Source organism: Miniopterus schreibersii (genome assembly GCF_964146895.1).
Source record: "Miniopterus schreibersii genome assembly, chromosome: 6".
Taxonomy (NCBI): Eukaryota; Metazoa; Chordata; class Mammalia; order Chiroptera; family Miniopteridae; genus Miniopterus; species Miniopterus schreibersii.
Window position 1 is genome coordinate 12,235,587 of NC_138107.1, and position 22,059 is coordinate 12,257,645.

Here is a 22,059-nt window from a genome sequence, read left to right on the forward strand (position 1 = left end):
TTTAATTAAGAGGAAACTGTAAGTCAAACTGGTCAGATGTAAAAGTACCATGTGCTACAAAAAGTTTTCAGCCATATTAGGAACCTAAGTTTATAACCAGGAACTGAAAGTTTGTTAGCTGACCAGATAGTGTATGAGAATATCTTCGTACATTGGCTAAAGGACAGTATTCAAAATATGCTTGTCAAAGGCTGGCTTCCCAAAGGCTGGCATGTCACCAACATGACCTGCTGATGCGAGAAAGCTGAGTTGCTGATATTTAGGGAACCAAATGTAATTAAACCCATCCACTTTCTCCTTGTGACTTATGTTTTGGGATCTTATCTAAGATGCCCTTCCCAACCTGAAGCCCAGTCATATTTTGAATATTGTATTTTAGACAGTGTATAAATGCAGTTTTGATAGCCACAAACACAACACGAGAAATGTGCCCCCTGAGAGGGCCAGGACATTGTTCAACCACACTTTTTCATAAAAAAAATGTGCAACTTCCATGGAAAACTGCACTGTGTCTAGCACAGTCCTCTCATGTTCTCTGGTTCTGATTCAATGAAAGCTATTTCATAATTCTGTAAATTGTAGGTAATTGATAGACATACAAATTTTGTCTTCTTTCCTCTGCTGTGGGAGGGATGAAAACCCCCTCAGTCACCTAGATCTGTGTTACCTAATAGTCTAGCCATTAACCACATACGCCTATTTAAATTATAGTTAATTAAAATTGAATGAAAAAAATTCAGTTTCTCAGTCTCACTTGCCATATGTTAGATGCTCCACAACCACTCGTGGCTGGTGGCTCCTGTGCTGGACAGGACAATATGGGACATTTCCATCACCCCAGGAAATTGTGTCTGAGGGCACTGCTTTCTAGATTGTTGTTTCAATATAACTGGTTGGCTAACAAAGCTTTCAGTTTCTTGTTATAAATTAAGCTTCGTATTAATACAGAGGAAAACTTTCTATATGGAGTAAAGAAACACTGAAATGAATTGCATGGGAGACAAAGCAGTGTGGGGGTTTTCATCCCTCCCACAGCAGAGGAAAGAAGACAAAATTTGTATGTCTATCAATTACCTACAATTTACAGAATTATAAAATAGCTTTCATTGAATCAGAACCAGAGAACATGAGAGGAATGTGCTAGACACAGTGCAGTTTTCCATGGAAGTTGCATATTTTTTTATGAAAAAGTGTGGTTTTGAGAGTCATTCCCAGATGCTCAGAGTGAAATGTGTATAAAATAAAACACATGAATCACTTCTATATATTTTCAAGGGTCTACACAAATGTAAATACATGTATGGAAAGTAGACTGAAAGGACATACATTAGATATACTAAGAGGATGCCTGGGGGGGAGAGGGTAGGAGTGCAGCTAGGGGATGAAGGTGGGAAAAATTAAAAAACACATTAAACCAGATGAGTGGGGAAGTGTGTCCGTGGATGACTGTGTGCGTGGGAGAGGATGCTGACAGTGGGGAAGGCTGTGCACATGTGGGAACGGGGGCTGTATGGGAACACTGCACTGTCTCCTCAATTTTCCTACGAACCTAAAACTGCTCTAAAAAAAAAAAGTCTATTTTTTTAAATGACCGGAAGAAGAAACCTATATAATTTTATTAACCAATGTCACCCCAATAAATTTAATTTTAAAAATACAAAAACATGTTTAAAAAAATGACCAGGAGAGTGGGAGTTCTGGCCATAGTTTTCACGGGAGGGCCAGAGACGTCCCCAGCAAAGGGGGTCTGGACAGCAGGGAACAAACATAAGGTTCATTTGGATGATGCTTTGTGAGTTCCAGTTTTTGTATTTAATGCAAAAAAGTAGCTTGCCATTTTCTGGGCCTCCGATTAGTTCAGTGCATCTCTTTCCACCCATCTCCCCACTGTCCTCTCATTACTGCTTTTCTCTTCCTGAATAAGAAAAGGGCTAGGCAGAGATCTCACAGAAGATGAGGAAGCCTTTGATTTACCCAGGAGAGAAATTTATTATTTTTGTTTATTTACTGAACATAGAGTGGAAGTGATGTTTGCTGGGGGAGGCAGGCCCTCCAGTCAGCTCCTGGAAGGGTGACTGCTGCTCCCCTGGGTTTGGCTCCCCTGAGGAATAGACAGGATTTGCAAATGATCCATCCATGCCAGCCCCGGCTCCAGTCTCCCTCCCCCCTCCTCTAAAGAAAAGACTGGATTGCCAAGCAGCAAACCTCCCTGTCTTCTCCCACCCCAGAGGGAGAGGCGCTCCTGTCCTGGTGAGCCCGGCCCAGCGCCATGCACACTGTTCCAAGGGCTGGCCCTGCCTCCAGGGCAAAGACTCCTGCCAACAGAAGTGGGAAAGTCGGGGGACAAGTCTGGGGAAGCCCTGGGCCCTGGGTCCTATAACCCACATCTGCAGCCACCTCCTGGGTCCCCTCATTCATTCCTACCCCAAGCCTGGCCCCAGCCCCCACTCACCTCAGGCCCAGGCTTTCCAAAGAAGGACAAACAGGACTGAGAACACCAGGCTCTTGTTCAGGACAAATCCACAAGTCAGAACAATAGCAGCATCTGCGGGCTGGAAAGGTCAAGGGCACGCGGCAGGCCTGGAAGGTCAAGCACAAGCGTTGGTGTCCTAGGTTTGACCTTCCTGAGTGCGAAAGGGTGGGTGTCTGCTGAATGCTCTGCTCTGGAGCTCAGCCTCTCCTGCCTCCTGGCCATGAGAGCAGCCAAGCAGGGACCTGCACACCTTGAGGCTGGGCCTTACTTTCCCCATAATCCTCTGCCCTGCTCTTACCCTCCAAGAATCTACCTGGTCTCCTGCCTCTAACATCTCCCTTCTGCCTACCTCCTGCACAAGCTCCTGGGTCACTGCACTGAGCCCTCACTCTTCCACTCAGGGGGCCGGGAAGCCCCTCGTGCTCCCACTGCTTACAGGACAAAGTGGACGAGGCTGCATGGCGCTCGAGGCTCTCACACTCTGAATCCACCGCCTGCTTTAACCTTACCCATCTCCTCTCCACTCAGCCAAAGTGTCCGCCTTTGTAGCCGACACACTCTGTGCATTCCCACCACCTGCTCCTGGGATGGCGGCCGCCCCTCTTCTGCATCTATTATTCCTCTGCTGCCTTCAAAGTCCCTCCTCCTCTAGGGAGTGGTCTCTGCACCCCCTCCACCCCACCCCCTGCCCCAGCAACTCTCCTTAGAGAAGGACTTCCATCCATCCCATTCCTTTAACTCCAAGAAAGAGGCTGCCAATTGCTCAGATTCCATTCGCACCTAGGCCACGTTTTCTAGGTAATGCCTTGTCATCAGGGGTGTAATACACTTTACGATCTTAGCTCCCCAACCCCAGCTCCTTTCCTCTGCAGCTGCTTGATGGGTTCTGCTGCCTTGAGGTAGTAACATTCGAGGCTTGCTTGAGGGCTTCAGAAGAGAAATAGAAGTGAAGGTCACTCTGCCTGCTGGGGTCAGGACCTTCTCCGCCTGCCTAGAGCAGGAGACAGCCCTCCAGGAGGTCTAGCCTGGCTCTCAAGCCCACATGTGAGGCATGAGCCAAGGGCCCAGCTAATAACCCCAAAGTATTATTCCCCTTTACTGTGGCCCCTGTGCAGCAGCCCTCATTCAGACACAACTGACGCTGAATCCAGGTTGCCCTCTAGGGTTGGTTCTCTTCGACTGACATCGGGCCCTGCTGGGTGCCAGAGAATGTTGCTGAAGATGGTACAGCATACCCTGCCCTTGCCAGGCTGTCAGCACCACCTGGCTGACTTAACCTGAACCCAAGAGGCACCTCCTAGATATTTGGAACAATTTTTCTTCTAGAAGCTGAGCAGCTATATCCCAAGTTCATTGTCATGGGACTATACTATATTTGGAAGATAAACGTTCACAGGGTCCTAGAAGGTCAAAGGTGAAAGCAGCATTCAATACTATCCAATCTAACCCCTAAGGAACAGGGGATGTCCAAGGTCACTCAGTAGACAGCAGCAAAGCCAGCAGTGGGACCCCTGTCCCCTGACTCCCTGCTATATATTTCTGTGACATTCTGCTGGTCTCAGTCTTTAGAATCTTGTCCAGTGAGCCTGGCCTAATTTTCCAGCTCTTAGCTCCCACGTCCACCAAACCCATCACAGTCAAGTGGCCCTTCACCAGGCCACAACAGGTCCTGGGCTCACTTCTGACCCATCATGGATCTTGTCCATTAGGCAGGGAACTTCCCTTCTCCTGTTTCCCATGGCCCACCTTCTCTTTCTTAAATTCCCATTCCAGGCCTCTCTTCCTATAGTAGGGTCTGGTGGACAACATCCATCACTTCCAAATAGCATGACATTATGTACGTTTCTTTCTGTGGGCATCTCCTGCCATGCCCTCCCCTACCTGGAAAAGCTAAGAAAAATGTAGAATGATTCCCTACAATTCACTGAGGGTAAGTCCATTGATCTCTGGGCAGGCCCAACACCACTCCAGAAAGAAATCTCCATTCATTTGTTTTAACCTAACTAAAAACAGTGCTGGCTGCCCTTCCCTCTCCAGGCCACCTCATGTTGACTGCAAGTGTCCTTTTCAGAGGATTATGTTTTTGTTTCCCCTGGGAGACCAGTAAGTCCTTCGGGCAGGGACAATCTGTACTAGACTCAGTTTCCTTAGCTACATAGCTGAAAGTTTTCTCCAATTCCTGCAGAAAAGAAATATGAAGCTGCTATGAAACTCTACTGCCTGCTGTTTGTGGTTTGATGAAAATAATTATGTTTACATTTATCCTCTATTAAACTGGATGTCATTCTCATTCAACAATATGTGCTCAGTCATTCTCCATTACTTGTCTTGCTCTATTAAGACTCGAGTTAAAGAACCAGGCAGCTATTAATTGATGGATTCAGACCTGGGGGGCCCAAGGTGTCTACTGGAGGGGCAAAGTTTGCCAAGGGTAAAATATAAAGCCTTTGTTTCTCTAAATTTAAATACAGAGAAACCCAGAGAACTGGAGCCATTGACTGTCACAATGGAGACGGCCTAGAAAAGTATGAGGGACGTTCTCAAGGTCACTGAGTAGGTTCTGGGTTGAGAAAGAGTGGAAATGAGGCCAGTGCACCTTTCATTACCTTGTGACGGCCCCACTTACCTTTCCAAAGAGCAGCAGTTTTAGTACTTCCACGTGTACAGATACTAAGAACAAATTAATAAAATATTCCTGCTTGGAGGACAATTGAATTGTTAACTGGCTGCGTAAGTCATTTGTAACCAGTCTGTTAATTACTGGGCATCACTGGATGGCTAAAGAACTGGGGGTTTTTTCCTATCATATGGGTTCAGTAGCTTCCCTCCACTCCTGCCTATAGCACTGTCATTTTGCTCGGTCAGCTCTTTATTTCAGACACTACTATGAAGTTTAACTTCAGCCCAGCCCTGGCCTGATATTTACTTATTCAAATGAGCAGGAATGGACTGGCAGGGCCCTGGGCGGCGGAGGCCTCCAACTCACTGGCTCGAAAGGAGAAGTTGCATTGGGCAGCTTGAAGCAGAAGTATTGGGTTAGGTGGGTAGACAGGCTTTCTAAGAAACAAGGGGGAGAACTGGCAGTGCCCCCACCAATGAGAAGCAATCCAAGGTCAGTGAAAGGCCCTTCATCCTGCTGTCTAATATCTATTCCTTGCCTGCTACTTTTTAAATCCCCTGAGAAAGGGGACAGCTTTACTGGCGGCACCGGGCCCACTTCTGGATTCGCCAAAGACACTCAGATCAGACGGGTGTCTGGCGGACCCGAGCTGCACCATGTATGGGCTGAAAGCCACCGCGAGCCGCTTAACCTCTTCCCGCCCTCTTCCCTTGTACATGGCGACAGCAGCCGTGCTTGGCTCTACAGGCGCTCAGCTACCCAGTTCCTCTAGCAGGTACTCTGCCATGGAGTCAGAGAATTTTTGAGATCACTTAGTCCAACTTTCTTGCCTTAAAAGGCGAGAAAAACGGGATCCAGAGAGGAGCTGGGATTCAAAGTCTCAAAGCGAGAGAATGGCAGCCCCGGTGCGCTGATTCCTGATGGGGAGCTTTCCCCATTACCCTGCTCTCCGAGCTGAGCTGCAGATGGGGGCCCGCCCGCGCCAGGAGCTCGGCCTCCACAGCCCTGCCCCGCCCGGGCTCTCCCTGCTCACCTCCGCCCTGTACCCGCAAATCCAACGGGCTTGAGGCGAGAGGCCAATCACACACTGAGACAGCCCCAAGTCCTGCCTCTGGAGCTCTGTCATTGTGACCGTGAATGTGACCTCGGGGGATCGTCCTCCAGCTGGTATGTCCCGGCCTGGGCCTGGTTCAAGTCCATGCTCCTCGTGTTCGTGCGCCAGTGACTCCAGGGGGCCCTGGCTCCTCAGGCACTGCCAGGCCTTCAGGCTGAAGACCTACTGCCTGGTGTAAAGCAGCGTAGGGTCAGGTTGCCTCCTTCCAGAAGGCACCTGCGCTCCTCCCCTGCACCTGCAGCTCGGAGCCCTAGAAGGAGACGGCAAAGCACTTCCCTGAGCCACCGCTCCTCCCAGGGTCCCTACATGCACAGCCCGAGGCAGGTCCAGGAGCGCAGATGACAGTCCCAGCAGCCCACCAAGCGCTTGGGAGCAATTTCAGATTTCCGTAAACTACCGTGAAACGGCTCAGCATTTTCAGCAATATATACACATGTGGAGCAAATAAGGCAAAATTTGGGTCATGGTTCAATGTTTGAATCTAGGTGAGGAGTTTATGGTGACTATTTTTTCTATATTTTGTAGATTGAAAAATTTTCATAATAAAAAGGTTAAAAAAAAAGTAAAAAGAACTTAACCAAGTTTGCTACCCATATTCTATCTTACTTGTGGTTCCCCAGACATGTCTCTTGCTTTCAGGTAGACAGAACTTTGTATTAGTATTAGCTCCTGGTGTCCCCAAGCCAAATGATCTTCCCGCTCCTCTCCACCCATATCCATCCCATTTGGTCCCAGAGGGGAGTCTTCTGAGCAGTTCCAGCTGGCACTGATCTCTGTCCCCTCCCAACCCTCAATGTCGCTGATCACACCACACCTTTTTACACTATCATCGTCATCGTCATCATTGTCATCCGCCATAAATTGTATTAAACATTTACTAAGCCCTAAATACTGAGCCAAGTGTTTTACATCAGTCTGCTGTTTAACTCTTAGGACAACCCTCTGAAGTAGGTATGGTTTACAAATGAGGAAATTGAGGCTCAGAGAAGTTAGAGGACATATGTAGAAAGTGGCAGAAACAGGAATTGAACCCAGTTCTCTCTGGTTCCAGAACCTCTTTGCAGCACTCCCCTCTGCACCTTGCTAGAGTGACATTATTTACCTTTTCCCCCACTAATGCTCCTCTACCTCAGTACCTGCTTTACATCTCCCAAGGAATCAGCACAGCAACAAGAGCTTGTTTGGTCGATTTTACATAATTTTCTCAACTTTGAGATGCACTAGAGAAAACTATCAGGTCTGTTTCATCTCCCATCCCTGCTGGGCCAGGGTCCAGCAGCATGGTCTGCATTTATTACCTTCCTTCCCCATTCCTGTCTCTAACATACACCTTGATCCCACTCCGGATCCCTCTTTGTAAAACCCTCTTCGTAGGTGCCTCCCCTTGGCCATCTACACCCCTCTTCCTTCCTCTCCTTACCTGAGACCCAGAGTAGCAGCAGCAGCAGCCATGGCCACCCCCAGAGCCCTGTCCTGTCCATTCTATCAGCTGGGGGCTGGTCCTCCCAGGGGCTCCAGCAGTTGCTGGAGGATGTTGCCCCACATGGGTATTTTCCACCTTCCCTGAGAGGGTTAGCTGTTACTTTGCGATTGAGAAACCCTTAAAGAAATGTGATGAGAGGGACCAGCTCGGGGAAATGCAGAAGGAAAGAGATCACTGCCCTTGTGACACCTTCCTTCTCACTTTCATTGTCATGGGACTCTTGGGCAACACTCAATAGCTCCCCATTCTCCATCACAACAAGTCTAGACCCACCCGTCTGATGTCCCACTCTGCTCCACTTACTTCCCCAGGTCACCGAGACGTTCTCATCACTGGACACTGACCACTGCCTCCCACAGCCCTCCTGTCTAGAATGAACTGTACATTCACATTTGGTTTGCCCTTCGAGGCCTGGTTCAAACCTTCCTGATGACATGCCCTCTTTAATCTTACTCCACACCATCATTCTCAAGTATGGGCATGTGGCTGAGTCATTTGGGAAGCTTGGCAAACATACACATGCCTGAGCTCCACTCCTGGAGACTCCAGTTTAGTAACTCTAGAGATGGCCCAGGAATCTGCATTTTAACAAGCAGCCCAGGTGATTCTGAGGCAAGCGGTCCACATAGATAATAACTATAAAAGCTCCATATGAGGTCAGAAGGGTCCCAAGCCTTTCCCAGAGTACTCTGCCTGTGGGCGAGGTGTGTGCTTCCCGGAGTCGCCAACCTGGACATAGGCATGGACACCACAATTATAAAGGTGCTGGGAGAAACAAACTACCATGGGCTGAAAGGTGCTTTCCTCAGGTTATCTCATTTCATCCTATCAGCCTCAGAGGCTGTGTAGTGAGTATTTGTCGTCTTTTGGTTCTCCAGCACCCAACACCTTTTCCATTTGGGAAAAATGCCCCAATGTATGGGTCTCACTAAGACACAGAGCTCCACTTCCCCCTCTGTTCAGATGGAGGCAGATTCCTCCTGTACCTGTGGCACAGGCTTGTGACTTGACCTGAGCTTAGCCAAATGCATGATTCTGTGATGGAAGATTTGGGGTCATTTGGAGACAACTGCACATTGAGAGTCTATAATTGGCATGGTGGCAAGTACTGTGGCTTCAAGTGTGCAGGGCAGGGCCTGTAGCATCAATGGCAAGTTCATCACCGGACCATCTCATGCTATAACCTCAGCTGTGGCCTCTACTGCCCATTTTCTCTTGGTTTCTGCTGTTTTCTTTCTTTTTTCTTTAATTTTCACCCAAGGATATTTTTTCCCATTGCTTTTCAGAGAGAGTGGAAAGGAGAGAGAGAGAGAGAGAGGGAGGGAGAGAGAGAGAGAGGGAGAGAGAAACATCGATGTGAGGGAGATACATTGATTGGTTGCCTCCCAAAAGCACCCTGACCAGGGCAGGGGATTGAGCCTGCAACTGAAGTATGCACCCTTGACTGGAATCGAGCTCAAGACCCTTCAGTCCTTGGGCTAGTGCTCTAACCACTGAGCAAAACTGGGTAGGTGGTTTCTGCTGTTTTCTAAGCCTGGTCCTCCAGACTTCTCATTGACTCTGTGAGCTACTAATATCTTTCTAAATTCCTTTGCTGTTCAAGATAACCAGAATTGGATTCAGTTGTTGGCATCAAGAATCACACCTGGCATTGGTTGTTTTGTCCATGAGGCAATGAGGAATATCTCCAGGATGAGGCCCAGGGAGATGAACTGGCTCACTCGAGATCAGACATACTTCAAGGATGTTGTGGAGCTGGGATTCAACCTGGGTGTTGTTTAATTCCAAGGCCTGTGTAAGTAACCACATAATACTATTGAATCCATCAAGGTCTAGCAGGAAACGGGTGGCTCACTGAAACTGAGTAATTGAGACATGTTTGCTAAAAATGTGGTAGACTTGGGGAAATCAGTAACGGATGCTGCAGTACCCTGAGGCTGGTGACAGTGGCGAGTCCTTACCCAAAGGGCAAGGGGATGGAGCAGTTGCCTGAACTTGGAGATAGTGGCTGTCTGGTGAGGGGCTTGAAGGGGCCTCAAGTAGAGGAATGCAGCCACTCCACAGAGAAGGAGCCCAGAAGATAAAAACCCTGCCCTCATCCCTTCCTGCCCTCTGCTCTGCTTTCATGCTGCCCACGGGTGAAACCAAGGCAGAAGCTGGTGGGCAAGGGAGCCTGTTGCTTGAACCCATCTTGGTCAGGAAAGAAAGGATGGAGAGCAAGGCCTGCAGGTGCAAACGGGAGAGCACCCAGCACAACCATTTGTCTTCCAATTTAGTGTACACAGTTCCTCAGGCAAGTTTAATACATTGGACCGAAACACTACTTAATCTATAATTAAGTTAAATACACAAGCACAATAACTCACTCAGTTGGTTACCTCTACTAGGAGTTGTCTTAGTGTTTGATAAGGACCATGATGACTTCTTGGAACTCTATCTCCCAAACAAGCTTGAGAACCACCAAGAGAGAGCCACATGCTGTGATTCAGTGGGTACAGAGGGGCCCCTGGAATCTACATTTTAAACAAATGTTCCAGGAGACTCTGATGCAGGAGGTCTAAGGACTAGAGTTTGAGAAATGCTGCCCTAAAGTGTTCTGCATCTCCTAGGCATCTTAACAAAGGCACCTCCTTGCCCTGGCCTTTTTTGTCAAATTCATGAACAGAAAACAGCATTGGACCTGCTAAACTGCAGATCCCAGACCAGCAACCTCAGAAAACAAACACTGCACGCCCTGTGGTTACTGCCTCTGAGCTGCTCAGCTCTCCTAGGCAGGAAAATAGATGCACTGAGATGAACAGTCGCTGGAAGAAGTGCTTCTCAGAAGACATGAATTCCCTTCGCACATATTCTGATGGACTCAAACTTGGGGGATCAGAGAGAATCTTTCTGGGGTCAATGCCATCCTCCTGGAAGCTTCAGACAGAGCAGCTGTTTTCAGGTTAATAAGGAAGTTCTTGTATGATGGCAGTGGGATCAGGGCAGGGTGGGGTGAGACTGTACCTCAGCTCTCAGGTACCTTTTTTCACAGCAGTGGGGGAAAAGTCATGCCGATTGTAGGAATATGTTTTCCTAATACAAGCTGGACTGTGTGTTGGAAGGTGTGTTTGAAATTGGCTTTGGTCATTGCTGAATTGGAATAGAAGGACCCATCATTTTTTATCCACCTTTGGGGGACCCTTCCCCTTTAGAGCCAAAAGAGGTAGGAAGTTAGGAAGTCCTGATTTAAATCTGTTGGATTTTGCGAGACACAAGTGGGCCTGGACACCTATTGAATGGGTGATTATGGGTGAAGGGGACTCAGAGGGGCAGACCAAGAGAGGAAAAGGAAGGCAGAGTGGGGAACTGGGAGTGAACATAGGGGAGAGCCTCCGGAAGCCTAAATGGTGAGATCTCATCACCCCACCATCCCTGCCCCTTGTGTGATACAAGGAAAAGAGGCATTTAAAGGCGTCATAGGAAGAACTCCCTGCTAGTCTCTTCTATATGGGCTTAGTCTTCAGTAAAGGAACACTTTGGTTTTTGTTCCTGCCAGCAAGTGGTGGCTTACTATCCATGTGGCCTCATTCTAGTCACACACTGCTCTGCCTTCCCAGGGTTGTTCTGGGGATCCAGTGATGATGCACACAATAGACAAGTGATATTCTCTATTAGCCCTGTCCTTTGATGCCTGTCTCATCCTCCCAGTGTTGTCCCAGGATGCTGCCTTCTGGTTAACTTGGTTTCTCTTTCCCAAATATGGAATTCTCCACATGGTGTCATGTCTTCTCCTCCTTCCACGGTTTTCAACCCCCCTTCTGGAAGTGCTGGAAAGGGCCACAGATGAAAGGAGGAACCCAAGCATCTGATTCTAGAAGAAAGGAAGATCCCCGTGGCTGGGACAGCAGGATGGTTCTGTGGTGCAGTTCTGTCCAGGTGAGGGCACAGTGCAGTGGTCCAGGGCAAGGACCAAGGCAGATTTAGCAGCTGTCCCCTCTATACCTCATGACCCCCTTCCCCAGGACAGTGATCGATAGTGGAAAGCATTGGACTCTGTCTTTATTTAATGCAAACCCTGGGCTGCTAGGAGGCCCAGGGCATGTCAGGGGCTGTATCTTCTCCTCTGATGAGGTAAGGCACACATCCAAGGCTGTTAGTGAAATGAAGAGAGTCGACAGGGCCAGGAAGGTGGGATCCTGAGCCTTAGAAATAACCTGTGTTACAGATTCAGCTCAGTCACTGTGCCCCCTACTTCCACCCCTTTCACACTCTTCTTCTGGCACAACTGCCAGATGGACCGGGATGGAAGTCACAAGGCATTCTTGTGGGTTCATGAGTCTAGGATCCAAATGACCTCTGTGTGACAACCAACAGGACAGTGAAGACCAGGCTCTTACTGAAGATTCCACACACCACGATAGCGATGATGGTGATCAGAGAAATCCTGGGGGAGAGAGAAGATTTAATGATGCTGTTGGCAATGGCACTCCCTCATACTTGAGTTCTGCTCTACGAAAGCTCTTCACACCACTTATTTTATCTGCGTAGGTTCTTCCAGAGCCTTTCCCCATACTGACTGGCCCTGTGCATTTAGTTTGTCCCATTGCCTAAAACTGCTGATTAGAAATAGATTTAGTAGAGAACATAGGGCCAGGAGAGGCGGCGAGGAGAAAGGGCAGGTTGGGTAAGCTCCTCTTCCTCCGCTGTGATGACTAGAGAGAAAGAGGTCCCAGAGCCAGGAAACTTAGTTCCTATTCTCAGCATCATGCCCTACTTGGGGGAAAGGTCCCTCATCTCTTTGGCCTCAGATCCTCCTCTATCAACAGAGAAGAATCCAATCCTTGTCAAAATCCCATCATGAATTTTTATAAATTTTTGGCAAAAATGATGCTAAATGTGCTGGGTAAATGTCAGTAGATAGCATAGAAAGGATTAGAAATGAGTGAGGACACTTGGCCTGTCTAGACTCAGTAGATATGAAAACAGGTTATTGCACAAGTAACCTGCGTGATAAGATACGGGACAAAAAGAGAAAAGGTAGCAGTGAAACAAATTGAAATCCAAAGACAGATCAAATGCTATGTAAGAATTTAGCATTTAAGGAGAGCAATTGGCAGCCCAGTAGAAAGGCAAGGATTGTTTACTAAATAGCTTTGTGGTGCCCGGATTGCAATATGAAGAAAAAGTCACCTTTTCTACAATTTATACCATATAGAAAATACTTCCCCTTCCCAAAAATAGACTAAAATTTTAAATTAAAAATTTTAAATAATAGAAAAGTCACCAGGAAATAGAATCAAGCACAAGTAAGGAATAAAACAAAGCAGTGGAGTAGAGACAACAAGCTGGAGGCACAGATAACCACAGTCCCCACCACCTCCCGCAACCACATCAAAATTACAGCTAAAATACAGAACCACCATCACTCAGAACCTCCTGATATCTGGCTGAACAGAAGCCCTACAACCAGGGAACTGAAGAAGCATCCAGACCAGTAGGAGGGGCAGAGACTCTGGAGGACAGGGGCTGAATCCCAGAGAGATGCAGCCCAGGGCCCACACCCAGTGCCACAGTTTAAACCCAGGAGGGACATCTCGGAGGCGGAGGTTTCCCAGAGGAACAGGGGTCCCAGCCCCACATCAAGCCCCCAGCTCAGGACTCCAGGGCCGGGAAGAGAAGTCCCCACAGCTTCGGGCTGTAAGAACCAGTGGGGACTGTTGCTGAGGGTCCCAGAAGGTGCAGGAGCCCCAGGCTTTCCTCTTAAAGGGCCCACGCACAGACTCAGACGTGCTCCCTCTGAGCCCCAGCGCCAGGCGGCAGCTTGAAAGGAATCTGAGACACTTGGGGAGGAACTAAGCTGCCTGAAATTGGGGCGAGAGGTGGAGGGGCAGCTTTCTCCTAGGCAGAAGAGCTGGCAGAGGCCAGTGCCCTTTGGGGAGCCCTCCCCACCCCCAAAACCGGCAGGCAGGCACCATATTTGAATCTCCAGCAACTGACTCACACCTTTGGCCCCACCCCGGTGATTCCTGGAGGCCCTGCCCCTCCCTACCTGCAAGTTCATCCAGGCCATTTCCAGTGGCTTTTCTGTGCAAGTGGCCTCTCGAGCCTTATGCATAGGGCTTTCCTAAAATCTCTCAAACAAGCAGCAGCATGCCCCATATGGCTTGATAAGTGCCCCCAGGCTCGGCACTAGTGGCAGCCTGCATTGGCTCATAGCTTGGCCTCTCCTGGACACCTCCAAAGGCAGCAAAGTAGCAGCCAACTATGGTTTGCTGTGTAGCTCATGCTGGGTGGCCCTGGGCAAGGCACTGGCAGAGGCTGACTTTGCACCTCCCAGGAGGCCCCAGAGACAGTGTGCCTGGTGGTCAGACTCTCCCACGCTGGATTACAACCCTACTACATCCACGAGTGACACACTCAAGGGGTGCACTTGGTGAGCACCAAAGCTGCACTGAAGTAAATCCTGTTCCATAGGAGTGTCTCCAGCACAGCAGCTCTTTGGCTGTAGTTGCATCTGGTCCTCACAGTTTATTGGTCGGGGGTCCAATTCTTCCCAGTGATGCCAACAGCAACCAAGGCTCAACTACAACAGGACAGTGCACACAGCCCACACAGGGGAGCACCTAGAAAGCCCAGCTCAGGTGACTGGGGAGGCTGAGCCACTGGACCCTACAGGACACCTACTACACAAAGCCACTGTACAAATTCCAGGAGACATAGCAGCTCTACCTAATACATAGAAGCAAACACCTGGAAGCAGCCAAAATGTGGACGCAAAGAAACATGTCACAAAGGAAAGAACAGAAGAAATCTCCAGAAAAGGAACTAAATGAAATAGAACCAAGCAAGCTAACAGATATAGAGTTCAGAATAATGGTTATAAGGATGCTCAAGGGTCTTAGTAAGACTATTAAGGAAACTAGTGAAATCATCAATGACATAATAAAGTACCAATCAGAAATGAAGGCTACACGAACTGAAATAAAGAATAATTTACAGGGAATCAACAGTAGTATAGAGGATGCTGAGAATCAAATCAGCAATTTGGAACATAAGCAAACAAAAAACATTCAACCAGAAGAGCAAAAAGACAAAAGAATCCAGAAATATAAAGATAGTATAAGGAGCCTCTGGGACAACTTCAAGAGGCCCAACATTCGTATTATTGAGGTGCCAGAAGAAGAAAGAGAGCAAGAAATTGAAAACCTATTAGAAAAAATAATTACAGAAAACTTCCCCTACCTGGGGAAAGAAATAGACTTACAAGTCCAGGAAGCACAGAAAGTCCCAAACAAGAGGAACCCAAAGAGGCCACAGCAAGACACATCATAATTAAAATGCCAAAGGTTAAAGACAAAGAGAGAATCTTAAAAGCAGCAAGAGAAAAGCAATTAGTTACCTAGAAGGGAGCATCCATGCTACTGTCAGCTGATTTCTCAACAGAAACCTCGCAGGCCAGAAGGGAGTGGCAAGAAATATTCAAAGTGATGAAAAGCAAGAACCTACAACCAAGATTAGTCTACCCAGCAAAGCTATCATTTAGAATTGAAGGTCAGATAAAGAGCTTCCCAGATAAGAAAGAGCTAAGGGAGTTCATCACCGCCAAACCAATACTACAGGAGATGTTGAAGGGTCTTCTTTAAGAAGAAGCTAATGAACAAAAGAACCTGACAAACTAAATAGATCCAGAGACACTGAAGCATGAAACAGTCATATCTTAGAGGGAAGAGGGAAGGGGGGTGGAGGGTGGGAAGAGATTAACCAAAGAAGTTATAGGCATATATGCATAACCCATGGACACAGACAATAATAATGGGGTGAAGGTCTGGGGAGGGGGTGGGAGCGAGGTGGAGGCAGTCAATGAGAGGGAGGGAATGGGACACCTGTAATACTTTCAACAATAATGATAAATTTTTTTTAAAAAGCAGTGATTTTAGAATCGGCATTTGCCTACACAAAACTGAAAACTAAATGTACAAACTAACAAAGCAACAGATGACATAATAGCCATGAAAGTTGGGAAATGGCACTTTTGTGCTGACGTCCACCCTCAGTCTTTGAAACTGTCCTGAATCACCAGAAACTAGGTGTCGAAAGTGGGCAAAGGTTATGCACTCTCACTGACATACTGGAAATTAAAAGTTGTGAATAAAGAAAAATGTTGGCCCTGGCCAGGGTTGGTTGGGCGTCGTTCAGTGCACCTAAAGGTCACTGGTTCAATCCCCAGTCAGGGCTTGTGACCAGGTTGTCAGCTTGATCCCTGGTAGGCAGTGTGTAGGAGGCAGCCTGTCTATGTACCACCCTAACACTGATGTTTCTCTTTCCCTCTCCCTTCCTCTTGCTCTAAAAATCAATAAAAATATTTTAAAAGAAAAAGGTTGACTCTCACTAGTTCATTTATTTTATTGAGTTCATAAGATTTAATGAGCACCTATTATGTACCAGGCACTTAGGCTGGTGCCAGTGAAACAATATAAGGGGAAAAGGCACTGCCTCTACCCAGACGGAGCCCATCATCCACAGCAACAAGAAATTACCAGTTCACATCTGTTTGGGCAGGAATGTTTTAGAATTACTAAATCCTTGGAGGCCAACCTGCAGTGACCCTGCTTCACTTATGCCTTATGGATCACACTGCAAATTGTCCCCAGTCTTTAGAGGAGCATTGGGCAAGATGTATGAAGAGCGACTTAAATATTCCAATTCTCTTAACAGGAATTTTGTTTCAATAAATGATTTAAAAGAATGCCCGACTGGGCATGGCTCAGGGGTTGAGCATCAACCTATGATCCAGGAGATCGCAGTTCGATTCCCTGTCAGGACACATGCCCGGGTTGAGGGCTCGATCCCCAGTTGGGGGCGTGCAGAAGGCAGTCGATCAATGACGACTCTCTCACCATTGATGTTTCTATCTCTCTCTCTCCCTCTCCCTTCCTCTTTCTGAAATCAATAAAGATATAAAATAAAATAAAAAATTAAATTAAATTAAAATAAGAAAAAGACATCTGCAAAAATATGTCCATCTCAGAGTTAATACTATAAAAAAAGGAAACAACCTCTACATCTAAAAACAGGCAAACGATTATGTAAGTTATGGTTTCTCCATTGATACAAAAGTATGCATGCGTTGAAATTATAATTACAAACAATAGGTAGCAACATCAAAGAAGAGTTTTAGCACAGAAACAATAATGAAAATGTTGAGAATTACTACTGTGTTAAAATATGTATAAACATGAATAAACATTGGAATTCAGCAAAGATATGATTCCCCTCCGTCTTCTGGCATTCAAGGAAAGTGAGGGTGAACTGGGGAGGGTGGCAGCCTCACCAGAGCCTCCTCCTCACTCTAGCACCACCTCCCTCCTCCCCTGGGAAGTTTAACCAGACAGGTGACTTGAGTCCGCCCCTGTGCTCCACCCTCCCCCATCCCTCTCTCCAGACATCCTCTCAGCACGTGGACTGGAAATCAAAGGGCTAGGTGTCCAAACCAGGGGCCCTCCCACCAGAGACCTGGAAACCATACCTGCTGACATTCGTCCCAGGCGTGGGGTTGACTCCGATGCCAGGAGAGGAGAGACTGGCAGTTGTTGAGAGACGGGGCAGAAGTTGAGTCACAGTCCTGGGGCTGGTACGAAGCTTGCCCTGGGCCTTGGTGGTAGTAGGAGGAAGGGTGGAAATCTGAGGCACTCTCTGGGTAGAATAAATGTCTAAGGAAGGATCTGCAAGAAGACACATCGGATGGATGGATGGATGGATGGATGGATGGATGGATGGATGGATGGATGGGTGGACGGGTGGATGGGTGGTAGGGTAAGTGGAGATGAGGAAGGAAATGAACTTGGACATTCATGACAACAGGTTTTCCTTTGCTAAGATTTTTTTAAAATGTGTGGGGTCAACCTGGGTCAGAGACAGGAAAAAAGGAAAGAAGGAAGGGAAGAAGAGAGAGGGGAAGGGATTTTCTGCTCGTGTCATTGGAAATGCACTTGCCTGCTATCCTGCACCAGTCCATATGCCCCCACCCTCTTCAAGAGTATTCCTTGGATACTCTAGCTTTCACCATTCACTCTGCCTTGCACTCACCTATGCCTGCGGCATATTGCTTCAGAAGTCATCTTGTATTAATATATTGCATACATTACCCATCTTCCTTAGGCTTAGGATTCCTCAGATGCTAGGAACTTGAACTTGCCTCTTTTTCCTCTGTCTTCCTTAATTCATCAGGTCAACATCTACTGCTGGCCTACTGTGTGCCCTGCGCTACATTAATCACACTATATTAATTGTTGGGGATACAGACCTGAGCAAGGCACAGAGTTGCCGGGGCCAGCCGGCAGGCGAACGAGGACCTGATTGAGGGGGTGAGGATTAGAAAAGAAAGACTCATAGAAAAGGATGGGATCGGGAGGGCTACAGCCAAGGCAGAGCTGAGCTGAGCTGAGCCGGGCTGCGCGCCGAGTTTATTGATTACAAGCTTTTTATAGTGCACCCAGACCACAATACCCAAAATAGTGACCTTTTACCCAGTTCCTGCTCTGCACAAACATTCTTGTTTGTCTAGACACTCTGTCTCCAAGTCAAGGTCTTTGTGCAGGGTTTCTACTCCCTAAAGCAAAGGATACTATGTAATCTTAACTAAGCTACAGGAGGCAGAGGTGCTAGCTCTGCCGACCCACCCTGCGGGTCAACGTGCCAGAGATTTCTCTCTAAGGCGACGCTAGGGTCGGCGAGCCCCTGGAGAGACTCCAGGGCAGCACCCTACCAGGCAGAGGTGCTAGCTCTGCCGACCCACCCTGCGGGTCAACGTGCCAGAGATTTCTCTCTAAGGCGACGCTAGGGTCGGCGAGCCCCTGGAGAGACTCCAGGGCAGCACCCTGCCAGGGAGACTATTCATGAGGGGCAGCCAGCCGGCTCCCCACACAGAGTCTTCCCTCAAAGTGCTCAGAGATGCACAGGGGAGACAGATAGAGTGAACTGGCCACTACCACCCAGTGAGATAGTGTTGTCCATGAGAGGGGTACAAAGTGAGCTCTGGAGCCATGCTACCCAAATGGGAGCCATGGACCACAGCATCGGCATCATCTCTGAGCAGATCAGAAATGCAGAATCTAGGTCCCACCCTAGGCCTGTTGAACCCGTCTGTATTTGAAATAAGATCCCCAGGTGATCTGTGCTCACAGCAAGGTCTAAGAAGCACTGCTTTGTAAACACAGAGGAGGGCCGTCAAATGCATCTTTGGGAGGGGAAAGCAGATGATCCCAGAGGCTTCCTAAAGAAATGACTTCTACATGGAGACCTGAAGAATGAAACTAAGTTATCCCAAGTCTACCACTCACCGTTCACTGTACCCCTCTTCCTATAAGAGCACCCCAAACAAGTTCTCATTGTTGGACCAAATGCCTCTCAGGGACCTCAAATGACAGACATGGAGCTTCTGGGAGAAAGACACAATGCTGGAAATCCTGGGTCACAGCTCTGTTCATGCCACCACCCAGCCTGGATCTCCCCACTCTACCTCCCAGCCACAGGTCACTCACCCTTTGTCACCACCAGGCGGATAGGGTAGTACAATATGAAGGGGTCTTTGGGAGGCTGGAAGATCACACACTGATATAATCCTGAGTCCCCCACTTGCAGGTCAGTCACTTGGACTTTCAGTACGCCGTCAATGGGGATTTCCTCCAGGTGGTACTTTCCTGTCTGGACTACTTTGGTCATCTCTGAGCCACCCTCTGTCGTTGCCAGTGTCAGAAGCTCCCCTCCATCACTCACTCTCTGCCACGCCTTCCGGCTGTTCATGTACTTCATGATGTTGAAGGGACACGTCACCTCCAGGGTCTGCCCCTCCGTTAGGGTAAACTCTTCCTCCTCTGACTTAGGCGCACCTTGGATTTCTGTAAGCAGGGAATTAAAGTCAGGCTCTGTAAGGAACATCTTTCCTCTCTTTGGAAAAAAGGACAGAGGAACTACTTCTTGTTCAACCACTCACTTTTCAGACAAGATCCTTACAGCCTCCAGCAAAGAGGCAACTTGCACTGAGAGCCAGCACCCGGGGCTTTTCACTGTGAGTAGCTTTTGTTTGTTAACTACAAGAGCTGGACTGCGTATGGTTCTTGCAAACCATCTTCTATAAATGATTGTTTTTGAGAGGAAGAAAGTATCTAGTCAGAGAGAGAACATGGGGCCTGTGCTAAGACCATCCATGATGGGGGCATGATGGGAAGGAAAGACTGTAGAGAAAGACATACAGAGTGAAGAGTGGGTGTGCAGCCCGGCCGGGCCTGGCTCAGTGGTTGAGCATCGACCTAGGATCCAGGCGATCAGGGTTCGATTCCCGGTCAGGGCACATGCCCGGGTTGCGGGCTGCAGCCAATTAATGACTCTCTCATCATTGATGTTCCTATCTCTCTCTCTCCCCCTCTCCTTTCCTCTCTCTGAGATCAATAAAGATATATTAAAAAAAAAAAAAAAAAAAAAGAGTGGGTGTGCAGACACAATACCAACAGAGAGCGACTCCTTCGAACAGCTGAAGGAACTTCCTCTAAGTCAGGAGAAATAGATCAGTTCAAGAAACTATTGGAAAAGCGGTGAGGAAACTGTCTTGAGGACATAGGGGACGTAGATATCTGACTCTGCTATTCCTCTGTACCTTCCATGGGTAGCAGGACATCTCTATCTCAGGGACAGGTCCTAGGTGCCTTTACTCATGGAGCTGCCCACATTCTCAAAGGCAGACACACGACACAGGCTTAGCCAGTCAAAGAGCCCCATCACCCTGGAGCTGTAATTGGTTTAGGAACGGGAACATGACTGGGGCTGGGCCAGTTACAATTCTCCCTGAGACTGCCGTCGCTACTAAGAAGAATGCTCTTTCTCGCTGGAGTTGATAGGTCAGTGGGATATGAAACTTCATTGCTATATTTCTCTTAATTAATGTTATAGATAAATTTGTTTGCCAATTCCCTGGGCAAGGTGGATGCTATAAGCTGAAAGTCTGCGTAACTTTACTTTACCCATAATTCATACTTTGAAATCCTGATCCCCCATGTGATGGTGTTAGGACGTGGGGCCTGTGGGAGAGGATCAGGTTAGGAGGGCTTTTCCCTGATGACCAGGATTAGTGCCCCTGTGAAAGAGGCTCCAGAGAGCTCCCCTTCCACCATGTGAAGGCACAGTAAGAAGTTGGCAGTCGGCAGCCTGGAAGAGGGCTTTCGCCAGACCCTAACCGCACTGGCACCCTGACCTTGGACTTCCAGCTTCCAGAACCATGAGAAATGAATGCCTGTTGTTCATAAGCCACACAGTCTGTAGTATTTTGTTAGATCGGCCCCAGTGGACTAAAATAGTAAAAGTCCCAGGAGACTGAGATGGCTTACAAACTTGACTGTCCACTGTGAACGGAGACAGTCAGAAATCAACACTAATGCTCTCTGTGTGCCATTTCTCCCACCAGTTCAAGAAATTCCTTATACTAGGCTAGAAAAAAAAGACTAAAAAAAAATACATTTATTGCTACGTGTTTGAAATACTATCTCATTTAAGTTTCATAACTTTTCCCTTTAATCTTCATAACTTATAAGATTGATACCGCTATGATTCCTATTTGAGAGTAAGGAAATCAAGGCACAGGCTATCTAACGAAGCAGAGATTATTGAGTGGCTTGCCCTAGGTCCTGCAATAGAAAGTGGTAGAGTCAGAACTCAAGCCCAGATAGTCTGGCTCTAGAGTCAGCCCTAAACCTCTGAGCTCCATGGCCCACAGAAGCTGTCTGCTTGGGATTAGTGCAGTCCCAGCCCAAGTGGGAATGGTGCCTAGTGAATCTGTTCCCTGGTCACAAAAACTAGAAGGAGCTTTTAGCTAACCCCGATCCTACCCCCACAGGACACAAGTGCACAACCCTCAACCCTCCACCTTCTCCCGGTTCTCCTTTTGAAAAACATGAATAAGACGCAAGCAAATGCACTGGCCCATGAGGACCAAACCCCACCTGCCCACCTGGGTTATCAGCCCTGACTCTGCTAAGTTGGCGTAGACAGAGCCAGCCTGGCATAACTATTGGTTGACTCTGTCTTGGGGGGTCAAATCTCCTGGAGCTTCCAAAGAAAAGGGGAACCCTTCTCACGGTGGGACCTCCTTGGCTCCTGGGCAGAGGCCTCACCTGCTTATCGCCTTCCTTGCCTTACCTAAGATGCAGGCCATCCACAGCAGTCCCCAGATCCCGGCCTTGTTCATCCTTTCATGGGCACCCACTCCAACTGCCACCATGGCTCTTGGGACAGCTACAGGGTGACACTCCGGCCTAGTGGCTCCAGAAAGTTGTGCAACAGGATATGATGCCACTTCTGGGAGTTTCCGCATCTGTTGTGGTTTTCATCACCGATCATCG

The 22,059-nt window shown here is 48.0% G+C and overlaps 2 protein-coding genes across 2 annotated transcripts; both read right to left on the bottom strand.

Moving 5' to 3' along the window:
* Window positions 1-2,056: 2,056 nt before the first annotated feature.
* On the bottom strand, window positions 2,057-7,943 carry TREM1 (triggering receptor expressed on myeloid cells 1; the record flags this gene model as incomplete). Its single annotated transcript, XM_081140604.1, is given in 13 exon segments — window positions 2,057-2,075; window positions 2,077-2,101; window position 2,453; window positions 2,457-2,542; window positions 2,545-2,580; window positions 5,460-5,530; window positions 6,140-6,242; window positions 6,245-6,312; window positions 6,314-6,369; window positions 6,514-6,572; window positions 7,628-7,696; window positions 7,699-7,770; window positions 7,892-7,943. Coding segments are annotated over 13 exon segments (717 nt in total).
* A 3,767-nt stretch (window positions 7,944-11,710) lies between these two features.
* On the bottom strand, window positions 11,711-21,989 carry LOC308558828 (triggering receptor expressed on myeloid cells 1-like). The gene is made up of 4 exons (XM_081140806.1): window positions 21,857-21,989; window positions 19,210-19,566; window positions 17,196-17,391; window positions 11,711-12,113 (listed from the first exon to the last, which is right to left on the bottom strand). The coding sequence occupies exons 1-4, from the start codon at window positions 21,936-21,938 to the stop codon at window positions 12,008-12,010; spliced, it is 741 nt and encodes a 246-aa protein (XP_080996932.1). The 5' UTR covers window positions 21,939-21,989; the 3' UTR covers window positions 11,711-12,007.
* Between the last annotated feature and the right edge of the window lie 70 nt (window positions 21,990-22,059).

Bases quoted from the DNA above. Each gene is read 5' to 3' on its own strand.
- LOC308558828 (XM_081140806.1), bottom strand. From the start codon at position 21,938: ATGGTGGCAGTTGGAGTGGGTGCCCATGAAAGGATGAACAAGGCCGGG. The intron at 19,567-21,856 runs GTAAGGCAAGGA...CCCTGCTTACAG, and splicing joins GTGGATGGCCTGCATCTTAG to AAATCCAAGGTGCGCCTAAG. The intron at 17,392-19,209 runs GTGAGTGACCTG...GTCTTCTTGCAG, and splicing joins CCGCCTGGTGGTGACAAAGG to ATCCTTCCTTAGACATTTAT.